General features: G+C 33.0%; 1 protein-coding gene across 2 annotated transcripts; it reads left to right on the top strand.

The window, feature by feature from the left end:
- Nucleotides 1-325: 325 nt before the first annotated feature.
- LOC137391279 (homeobox protein Nkx-6.2-like) lies at nucleotides 326-12,066 on the top strand. 2 transcript variants are annotated; one of them, XM_068077700.1, is made up of 3 exons: nucleotides 326-1,101; nucleotides 1,878-2,050; nucleotides 11,404-12,066. In XM_068077700.1, exons 1-3 carry the CDS (start codon nucleotides 576-578, stop codon nucleotides 11,623-11,625), a joined length of 921 nt encoding a protein of 306 aa, XP_067933801.1. In that variant the 5' UTR covers nucleotides 326-575; the 3' UTR covers nucleotides 11,626-12,066. The 2 variants fall into 2 exon arrangements, with proteins under 2 accessions (XP_067933801.1, XP_067933800.1); XM_068077699.1 differs by having other exon boundaries at nucleotides 326-1,110.
- The last annotated feature ends 425 nt before the right edge of the window (nucleotides 12,067-12,491 follow it).

The raw sequence follows: 12,491 nt of genomic DNA, 5'->3' as shown, positions 1-12,491 counted from the left end.
TAAACAAACACGCCTACAGGAAGAGCATGTAAAGATTATCGACACACAAGTTCAAAATTCTTCTTATGGCTTCACACAAACTTCTGAAAACATGAGGCTAGAATTTAAACGCGATGTGAATGCAGCTATATACGCCACAAACTGCAGTGTAATACAGAAAAGGTTTAGCTGAGGCTTATTGGTTTTCAGTCAGTCTATCTCCGCATATAATCTTACCGACTGCACCTGCAAATCTTCCTGCAGTATTTGACAGGCTCAGTCTTCATATATATATTCATATGATGTGAGCTGAACGCCATAATCCGTCTGTGTTGAGGCACGACAGACCTGTCTATCAATCAATATCCACATGAAAAGCGTAGCACAACAAAATCTGCAGATCACTTTAGAGGCTGACATCGAGCGAGGATATCTGTATGTCGGCACACCATTTGCTAGAGCTTGTACTTATTATATGATATAAGCTCTAGGCTTGATCATTTTGGCTTCCAGATCATTTTGAAAGAGGTTTAAACTGGAATTTACTAGGTTTTTCATTGTTGGCAGTAAATGCAGAAGTAAAGAAATCCTTTGATATGCTGGACTACCAGAATACAAATGAGCCGATGACGCAGCAACAGCACAACATGTTGGCCTATCAGCAGCAGCAGCAACAACAACTCTCGCACAACCCTGACACCTATTTCTCTTACGCTGACGCTCATGGAGGAAACCCTCGTCAACCATTTCCTGTCAATACGGCGCCTTTAGCGGCGTTGCACAGCATGGCAGACATGAAGACGGGCCGGTCGACTAGCCTCCCAACAGACACGACGATGGCCAACTATAACTCCGCAGCCTACTACTCGATGAAACACTGCCTAAACGCAACTCCTCACGGTATAACTGATATCTTAGGCCGGCCAGAGCTTCAGGCACAGCTGCAGGCGCGCATCGGACAGGGAGTATATTATAACAACAGCAGTTGCGCGCAGACCAATACTAACTCGATAGGACTCAATCAAAATGGCAAGGAAGCGCAGGTTTCTCCAAACAGATCTCTTTACAACTGGGCTAGTAACGGTCAAATGTTGTCTTCTGGTCAGACCAATCCCTGGCACGGTAAGCATGGTGAGTTTACATTATTTAGTCGGTTTAAAAAATATGTTAATGAAAACAATAAAAAATAAAGCTTTATCCTATTCCACAGATTGTTTGCTATATAAAATAATATGTTTTTGATTCATACTTTTCAGACATCCATTGAGCTGGTGTATCTAGCAATTACTTTTTTTCATTCAAGTATGTTTATTCGTTTGAACAAAAACAAAAGAACTTTCATATCACAACTCTAGCTGAGTAGAATTGGATGTTTAACAGGAACATGAGAAGGATATTTTTAATATTTTATACAGACAAACTTCAAGCAATTTTTGAGTTGAGCTCTTGGAAAAGAATTACAGATGTTTTAGAGTTCAAAACAATAATATTTCATGCTTACCATCTAGAATGGCGGGATAAAAATAAATTGAAGAGAAGAAACCACAGAGGTGTCAGTTGGTTGAATGGGAATATAGCAGCAGTACGTGTCACTCGGGATCCCCGTTGCCTAATAATTTATTAATTGCCAGATACCTGAAAATCCATTTGTGGTTGATTAATAGAAATTTATAGTCTGGCCACAGGCACAGCGAGTGACCGCTGCGACCTGAGAGTTATCAAACATTTTCAGACTTCCGTTATACATAACACCAACAATGCTAGAAAAAGAAATGATCAATAACCAGTAACGGTTATTTTAATTGTCTGTTGCAAAATTGAATTTGAGACGACAAGTTATTTTTTTGTAAAATATCATATTCTGAAAGTGTTGTGAACCAGTGTTCTATTGTCCGCAGGTGCTATGGGAGTTCTTGACCGAAAAGACAGTAAAAAGAAGAACACTAGACCGACATTTACTGGCTCTCAAATTTTTGCGTTAGAAAAAACTTTTGAACAACAAAAATATCTTGCTGGTCCGGAGCGAGGGAGACTAGCATTTGCTCTTGGAATGACAGAGAGCCAAGTGAAGGTAGGGTCCCCTTCTTAGGATTTACTGACTGAATATCAGCTCATGGTGAACAGCTGGCCCGTGGTGATTACGTGTGCGCTATTGAAGTGTTCCGTTTGACACCATTTTGTCAAGTGGACTGCCATAATAAGATGTCTGAATTAAATTAATTTTGTCTCTCCTATTCTGTAAATAGACAAATTTGGTAAGACAGGAGATGAATTGATGTATGTTATCGTGTTGCAAGGTGTTAAGTGTCTTCAATGAAGTGTTTTCGAATAAATTTTAATAAGGAAAAACAAAAAGCTATATAGCAGAGAGAAACTCAGAGAAGCTAACAGCTATTTCTATTTTTTTGGTAATTTACTGCTTATAATAATCAGAATTAACTTTGTAACTAATAATAAATTTTGGCACATCATTGATCTTTGTATAAAACAAAGATTAACTTAAGGTTTTTGCTATCATTTTTCTTTGGAATATTAAATCAGCTTTCTAGTTACCATTTTGTTTATGTATTTCTAATCAGAAATTTCAGTGAGCATCTACTGTAAATTATTGAATGATATAAAATCTTTCATGAGAAGAACAAAATATAAGGAATTTATTGGTTTAATTCTGTTCGCTACTTCTATAATTTTACTATTTGATATTTCCATAAAGAGTTTACCAGAGGTAAATAATTTTTCAGAAATTCAGCTTAAAAACTGCTATCAAATTTTAATACATAATCTGTCAAAAGGTCTTTTGGCGCATAAGCTGTCATATATATTTTTAGCAGTTGAATTTTTAATCAGAATGACAGACAAAATAACAAGTAGGCCTATACGTGGCAAAAAACAAGCAATAATGAAATTGGTTGAATTTTTTGCAACATTATTGTCTTTTGATATTTGGAAAAGTTTTTCAGGTGTAAAGTCATAGGATTACTGAAACTAGTGAATGAAATAAAAGCTGGGGAATGCCTGGCCCTGACTCAAGGACGCAGTAAATCAAATCTTAATTATAGTGCCTCAATTATGTATACCTTCAATTTTTCTCCTCCCCGGCTGCCAGCTAGTCATTATCTTCAATAACAATGACCCAGTTGATTCTAGCTGTTTACTTTGACATTCTGAGTCAAGTGCAATGTCTTCTTTAACCCATTATTGATGTGCAGTGATTGTACAACTCCCCTATCATAATAACCGCTCACAACTTGTAGAATTTACAAAAATAGGTTAGCGTGTGATATAGACAAAAGCTTCAAACTGAAAACGTTTAAACAGTGGCCATTGGAAAAAAACTTAGTAGCTTTTTCAAGAAGGACTGAAGTAAAGCTGAGTGAAGTGAATTATAGGCATACAAATGTTTAATAGATAATTTTTTGTGAAATAATTTTTTAACTACATTGTAGGTGGCTAACAATATTGGTTTATAGCTGCCAATGGTTTATACTGTCTGTCTGTGTGTCTGTATGTGAGTGTGTTTGTGTGCGCGCCTGTGTGCACTGATAAGTTGAAAAATGTTAAAAGGGATTGCAAGAAAGTAAAACAGTTTACTCACCAGTAGTTTTTTATCTTATGATAACATAACCCTCATATGGATAAACAGAATTTGTTTACGTCAATATTATAAGCCAATCTTTTTAATAGTTACAGTAAATTAGCCTTAGAACAGCAAAACTTTTTATACTGTACACTTTTATCAAACCTGATCTCTAAGTTAGTAATTGTTAGCCAAATAATAAACTTTTCATGATTATCAGACTGCTCGTAGACTGAAAAATTGTTTTTGTTTTTTATCATTAAACAATGAGACATTTTTATTAGTTTTTTAGTCTAAAAATATATATGAATAACCAAAGTATTTTGCTATGTATAATATAATATTTTGCTATGTATAATAACCAAATGTTTGCTATAAACATAAACTATTGTATGGATCAGAAGTAGTTGATTAAAATTGACAATGATTTGCTATAAAAATACATGTTTTCAAAAACTCAATGATTCACAGTAAATCAAATTAATAACTTTTTCTGCAGATTTTGGTAAAAGAGTGACAATGTTCAGGCAAGGTAGTTGCTGAATTTGAAAGAAAATTTGTGCAGTAAAACGATGTGAGAAAATTGAGGAATTTCAGACTAAAACTAGTAATAAAGTCATAAGATAATAATAATAAAGTGCTAATACATTTAAAAAATAACATCTGAAAACTAGACATAAAAAATTTGCATAAAAAGCAGAGAAATTCTGCAATAGGAATAGCCTACAGGTTAAAAGTTATGAATAACACGGAGGATGGTGATAGCTTGCGTATTCAGCTTCTCACGAAATAATGAACAAATGGGAAAGAAAATAAAATATGTTACATATATTTTGTTATATAAATATTTATATATATAATATATATTTATGTCTATGTATTTATGTCTATGTATTTATATCTATGTATTTATATCTATGTATTTATATCTATGTATTTATTTCTATGTATTTATGTCTATATATTTATAGACATACATTTATGGAAGTTTAGTAATAAGACATAAGTTTAGGAACTTTAGTAAGATTTAATCAGCCAATTTATGATTGTTATACAAAAAAATTCACTCATCTTCTAATCAAAATTATGAAATGTCAAGCTTCTACACCAATTTAATTTATTTCAGGAATATCTTTGTATACTAGATCAGATATTTCTATGAGAATACACTAAATAGCTTAATTTGTTTTATAGCCAAAAAATCAAACATGTAGAGTCAAACATATGCTTCATGTTTGGCTGTATTACATTATTTGCTAATAGATGAGAATGGAGAAAAAGGGGTTTATACAAGAAAACTATTGGCTAAATATGAGTTCTCTAAATTTATTTTTATGAAATGCTGCCATGATACACTCGCTCTACTTGACAAACAGAAAATAATTATGGAAAAACTTTTATAATACATAAAAACAGGAGGCACTTATAGAAACCTTTTCAAAATTGAGACGTCAGTGTGTGAAATCGTTTGATTGATAATCTAATGTGACAGAAATTATCGCCATGGCAACTCTCCTATAAGGGTGGTCTTTAAGTTTTTCAGACTAATGCGGCCAACTGAACAAAATATCTCAAGCTCAATTTTTGAGCTAAACGAGAAGTTATGATATCATTTTATTGACAGCGTAACAGCTGGCGACTTTGTCTCAACCATTTTATGTACATTTTCCATACGTTTTTAATATCGCTTATGGTAACGAGTGGTGCACAAGTTGAAAACAATATTGCAGTTGCATATTATTATTATTTTTAAGTAATATATAGAAAAAGAAAAAATAAGAAAACATTCAGACACAATAAACAGTGTACATGTATTGCTGATAAAAAGCTTCATGCTTGGATGTACCAATAAACTCTGTGTGTCATTAGGGTCGTTGATTTATATTATTCTGACAACTGCGGTGACCAGAGTTGGTAGCTATAGATTAATTGTTTATGTGAACTTGCTAAAACAGTATTAAATAGCCGCAGCCAACCTTGATTACTGTCAAGAGGTTCAAGCTCACCTTTTACAGCTCAGACTAATTTGCTATAATTTTTTGTACTTAAACTAAATCACCACTAAATCTGTTAAGGAATAACATTTACTATTTGATATCTTCAAACTGTTAACAGTTGCACAACTTAAAAAAATAACTTTCTTACAAAAATATTTTTTTAATACTTCTTTCTGCCAAGAGATACCAATTGGTAAAGCAGTAAATTATTACAAAATATGCATATCTGAAGGATGAGCTTGCACAAAGTTTTAGTAGATTTTATCAGAAAATATCAGTATTTTTCTATCATTTGTGATTGTTGTTGATGTTTCAGGGGATCTGACTGCCAGGATGTTTCACGATTAAAATCTATAAAACTTGATTGCGGTTAAAATGCGTTGTCATCGTTGTGATAGTTGATATCAGCTATTGCATTCAAGTTGCAACGTTACGCGTCTCCATTCTTTCGATCTATTTGCAACTATAAACGTCATAATCGCATTTTTGTTTGATCTGAGCATTGTAATCGCGATCAAGTTTTATAACTTTTAATGTTGAAACATCTTAGCAATCGGATCACCTCAAACATCAAAAACAACCGCAATTGATAGAAAATACTGATACATTTTGATAAAATTTACTAAGTTTTTTTGCAAGTTTGTCTTTAAACCTTTTATCATTGCTCTCTCTCTCAGTTATGACTAAGATAAATTGTTGGATGCATTGCTATAACTTTGCAAGTTCGTATTATGGCAATAATTTTCTATCATTTTTAAAACCAGCCATGTATGTGGTGGTCTACTAATATGTCTTATCCTGATATCAATGGAAATATTAACAACTTGCAAATTTTAAATTGATAGACAAATAAAGAAGTGAACAGTTCCAACTGTAGGGTTTTTGTTTTTACACTGGTATGTTAGCTTAACATTATTCTGTGAAATAAGCTTACAAATCTAATCCTTTTTCTTGACTTGAAAAGGTATTGTAACATTGCGATTGGTCAATATAAAATTTAGAATCATCTTGCAAAAGAAGAAAAATATTTCTATTTAAATTTCACATGTCTATAAGAAGTTATTATGGGATTAATAGCTTTGTGTTTGCTTAGATTACTTTACTCATGGAAATTTTTCTTTTGAAAACAGTAAATGAGGGTGTTTATTGAAGGCATTGCTTTTGTATTATCGCAGAACCTTGCCTAACCAGCGTAATACAACCGCTCATCGGATTTGTCACTGAAGCAACTGTCTTTTAAGGGCTGGACCATCCCGTTGGGATTCTGCTAATCCTGTTATATTATTATTGCAATATTTTGAATAAAATTGTAAAAGTCAGCAAAGCTTATAGTACTATTCTAACTTTGTAAATTTAAATAATAAGGAGACAAATGCAGGAATGCCGATCTTTAGCTGATTTAGTGATACAAAACCATCTAAATTTTTCAATTTTCCATCATATAGGCTTTTAACTGTAGAAACTGTCTGTAGACAGAACTTGAATTTAGTTGTAGGATAAATCAAAAGGTAAGCAGGGCCCTCCTTAAAATTCATTCGAACCCCTAGCCACACCAACAGCGCTTAACTATGTCTCACAAGCACCAGTGTTACATGCTACGAAGTTTTTTCGTAATTTTCATCTTCGTAGCATGTATATGGTTTAAAACGTCAAATCTTTAAATCCTCAAAGCGATTCAAACCTCCGTTTCAAAGGAGGGTATTTTTGAAAACATCGTAGCAACAACAAAGTACTGCGTATCATGCAAACATTGATATTCGTATTATTACACATAGAAATCTTTGCGATCCGAGGTTGGATTTTCATCGTTTTCATTAGTGAAGTCCTTACAGCATCTTTGTTTCTAAGTCACATGTTTTAAAAATATTATCTTCAAAATAAAAAATATTAATGCCGAAATTAAAAAAAAAAATTTCTTACACGCTTTGACATTGACGTTTGACCTTAAACGCATTTTAGGAGTGCCAGCCACGATATAAATTATACGCCCCGTTGTAGATAAAAGCGCAACAGACTAGTATAGAAAACGCGGAGTTGTATGACAATTTCTTCGTAGCACGCAAACTCATCAGCTACGAATAATTGCGAGTGGTGCGACCACTCTTGCGTATCATGTAAATTCATCCTCCTCATTCCTACAATCATAACCACAACTTCGAAACTCAAAAATTCGTAGCATGTAACACTAGTGAAGTACTATGGAGGCTCAACTAACCAATCACAGCACGGGTGCTTAGTCAGTAGTCTCTGTTAAGTTCAACTCTGGTCATATACCCTGTTTAACTATGTCACTAGCGTGACATAAACATCTTCGATGGAAGCGCACAGCAACAATATGCACAGCAGATACATAAAGTAGACATCTGTTGTGTTTATGCGTGTCAACGTGACTAATCAACACAACGGCCGCATTTACGGCTGATGTGAATCCACTTAAGTCAGGGGTCAAGGCCATGACATTCTTAGCAAAATTTTCGTTATTCGAATTATTTATTATAGAAGGGTTGTCAGCGTATCAGTTATCAATTATAGACAATCAACAGTGTGTAGTTGTAATAGCAAGTGTACAGTTATTATACTGCTGTGTTTTTGATAAAAGAGATAACTGTTACACTTGAAGGATGAAACTCAGGCTATTACAAAAAGAAGGGCTTTTGTTTTTGAAATGCATTAAACAAGCCTTAAGCAGTCTCCGATAGACTTAGTTAGCTAATGAATTACCCTAAAATGTTTAAAAAAAACATTTTCAACTCACACCATAGGTCTTCCATAAATTTAACATTTTAATAATCAAGGATTTTTTGCCCCTAACTAAATAGTTGCTTTTGTGAAGTCATGTCGTTGTCATCAGAAAGCGATTCTCAAATGAAATCAGCTTGTGCTGGAAATGAATTATATTGAATAGGTATTATATATTATATCAATTGAAACTAACTCTTAGCCAACCGTAGATGTGACAGTTTCTTCTCTAAACTGTAGACCAACGTGTTCATTAGACTTGATGCATTATACAACCGTCAATGACAAGTTGGCAGTGCAATGGCAATTTAAATGACTATGCATTTGATGTGCTTGCATTGACTAAATATAAAGAGGTGATTTTATAGGATGTTTCACAAGAATAGAGTGAGGAGTCTCTTCGCATATCTAAAGTCAAGTATTGTAAACTTTCTTAAGCAGACACCATTTAAATGTACGCCTTGGAGGCTTTTGCTTCGGAAATAATTTATATTTAAAATAAAGTTTTCAGCAGAAAGAAAAGGTTTTGTTGACATTGAATGTGTATTTAAAATAATCATGATATGACACAAGCAATGCCTTTGAAGATCATGGTAAACAAATTTAATTCTATTTTAATATTTATCATACATACTCGAGTATTACCTGACTTCAAAACTAAAATACTTGATCAAAACTGGGTGCCAGGTTATACTCATATAATAATAATTTTACAAAAAGGAAATGAGAATACACTAGTTCATAGATTCACATTAGTGTCATTCAGCAAAAGGTGCAGCCATAAAATAGAGACTACACCGAACCAAGTTAATTCTCACCAACTTGAAGTTAACCATAAGAATAATTCTAACTGTACCCTATATAAAACGCAAAATAACCACGTCAGATTAAACACGTCATAGTTACTCAGAATGTCACCATCCTACTTTTTCAATCACCTGATGATAATGAGAACAAATTTGCGCTGGGCGCATGGAAGTTTGTGATGTGTTGCATTACTAATAGTAGTAAAATTCAGGAAAACTTACCGAAGCTCTGCTAATGTAATAATGAGCCTTTATCAACGCATCATATAGACTACCTGACAACACAATATTGTATTTGGAGATGTCAACTTAAATGTGAGCTTTACAACATTCCTCATTATTGGCCAGTTTTTCAGCGGTATATGCAATATATATGGTATATAACCTATCATATCTATAATATATATATCTATAATATATATATATCTATAATATATATATATCTATAATATATCTATAATATATCTATAACATATATATATATATATATATATATATATATATATATATATATATATATAGATCTATAACTATAATAATCTATAATATATATAGGACCTATCTATAATATATATAAGATATATATATATATCTATAATATATACACCTACAATATACATGTATATACCTATAATATATATATACCTACAATATATACACCTGCAATATATACACCTACAATATATATACCTACAATATTTATACACCTACAATATATATCTATAATATATATAGCTAAAGTAATAGCCTCTCTATAATATACATATATATAGTAGAGAGGCTATTACATGTATGTGACTATATCCTGTAACACATACTAGGTTTTCTCCCCTCAGACTACCTTCAATATTTCTTTTCACTTGCAATCAATTATCAGTACTGCAGTTAATCAAGTATCTATTGTTAATATTTGAGATCTACTTGGATTTTTTAAATATGCTTTTATTAGCTGAACTCTTTCAAAATAGAAATTGTCTCTTCTATTGAAAAACAATTACCATTGCTTTGCATATGGTCTCTATAAACTGCATATTACATCATGATTCAATCAGATGAATATCAAAGGTAGCTCAGAACTTAAGTTTTGTACACGAATAAGCTAATTTTTTACAATCGAGTATTTTATAACAAAACATTTAATTGAATTATTCTGTTGCCTTTTATGATTACTTCATAATAAATCCATCTATTCTGTCTGGAGTAAAGGTTGCATATAAATGGATTATACAATAAATAAATTTGAAATCATACAATGGATAAATTTGAAATCAAACAAACATTTTTCTTACTTTTTCTTTGCGTAGCATAAGAACTTTAACATTTGCAAAACACTAGCCCTGCAGTTCAAAGCTAAACACTAGATTTTATTTGACCAAACTGTAAGTGCGTATGACAAGAGTACAATACATACAATATGAGATAACACTAGCTAGTGTCTCTTGTGATGTACTTGAGCTACCAACAGCTACTAGCGTGGACATCGAAGAACTTTTGTTTTGATTGGCTCACATCTAACATTTGTCATCCGCATAGAAACGCCAAACGGATGTTCTATAGATTATGTCACAATTTCATAAAATATTTCAGCGCACGAAAACCACAACTATACACTATTTGCTAAATGGCTGTTGTTATTTAAACAACCACAACCCGTAATGTAGTTATTAGAAAACACGGAAAGTATTTTAATCTGCAAAAAAGGTGAGGCAAGGCTTTATGACTGCATTGTCTTCTATTGCCTTGTGACACACCCATTGGATTGAATGGAACCAATGACAAATAATCTTTTTAAGCGCTTCATCCTAACATAATAACAAATCTGGAGGATTATGTGACGCATTTGAACACGCACATCGCGCACGCGCAGCCTCCTGCGAGCTCACCACTGAGCTGATCAGAGGACATTTACAGCTTCATGCTTACGCATGCATAACGGCTATACCATATTGTTAAATGTTGTAACATAGCGGTGAGGCAAATAAATAGCAGGAAATATTAATGACGAACTAGGAAAAATAAACAATATAAATCTAAAAATTTACATTGCTATAAAGAGCGTTTGCTCGATGTTGAAAAACAAGCATCTCACTATATTTTTGTGACTTTGTCTGAGTTAGGTGTGATTCTGTTTGCAACTTGACACGCTTTTAGAAATCCTTTCACTGTGTCTTTACACAGGTGTGGTAGTTTCCATGCTTTTAGATGTGGTAGTTGATGCTCTTTCACATGGGGTAGTTGGTGCTCTGTCAGTTGTGGCATGTAACATATTTCTAAACCTGGTACACAATGCCTGAAATATTTACAGGTGTGGTTTCAAAATCGCAGAACGAAATGGCGGAAGCGACATGCAGCAGATGTAGCGACTACCAAAAGACCGACCGAAGACACCAATAGTCAAGTTTATCCTCAGCTTCAGCAGCACAAGGAGTTGCTGCCGAGTGGTGGAAACGCGAGTCGAGATAGTAATCCGTACCAAAGCGAGCAGACACTCAGCCATCCTGTGACACACCCAGAGTTAACCTTATAGATTTATGCACTTTTCCTCTAGTTATTACTTACATAAAATGTATCAAGATTGTTGTTTCGTTTAATGAAACAAACCAAATACCTCTATTATGTGATGCCGCTCGAAGAAATCACTAGGACTACTAAAACATTGATATAATTTGAAATTACCTTTGTGAAAAGTTCTCTGAACTCAATGTATTTTTCTTATAATAATTTATATTCTTGTTGCGTCATTACTGTATATTCCTAACTTATCTGTAGAAAGTTTTTTAAAAAGACAAGTTACTATAATTAGTTTTACTGATAATTTTCCACAGAAGTAACAGGAAATTGTGTCATTGTGAACAGCTAAAAGCAAATAATTTGCTTATTGCCTCGTTTAATGAAGTACATCAGAGTGGCTGTTTGGAAATAAGAATTATGTTTTTTGCGACTATCGCTTCTCAGATCAGACATAATACACATCAATCCCAGGTTTACCAACCAGTGCAGAAACTAGGAATAATAGCTGTTAGTAGAGCACTAACAATTAAAGCTGTCATCTAAGCCATAACTGAGGAGAGTAAGTAGTTTTGTTAGCAAATTACATGTACATACATCTACATGTCACGCAAAATGACAATAGAGTGCGAAGAATTTTCTTGAATGGTGCTTCTATGGTATGTTTGATTGATACAGTATTGGTACAGTGTGCTAACAGATATCTTAAAAACAATTATCAGTTAGCACACTGATAACTATCAGACAGTTTACAAGTAGCTATCAGTTAACGTGCAGACTAACTAACTATTGTAATACAATAGTTAGTTAATTAATGTATGTTAGTTAACTAACATAACATGTTAGTTAACTAGTACATGTTAATTAACTTTGTATGTTAACTTT

Source organism: Watersipora subatra, chromosome 3, assembly GCF_963576615.1.
Source record: "Watersipora subatra chromosome 3, tzWatSuba1.1, whole genome shotgun sequence".
Taxonomy (NCBI): Eukaryota; Metazoa; Bryozoa; class Gymnolaemata; order Cheilostomatida; family Watersiporidae; genus Watersipora; species Watersipora subatra.
The sequence above is the reverse complement of the archived record's forward strand: the minus strand, read 5'-3'. Positions and strand labels throughout refer to the sequence as shown.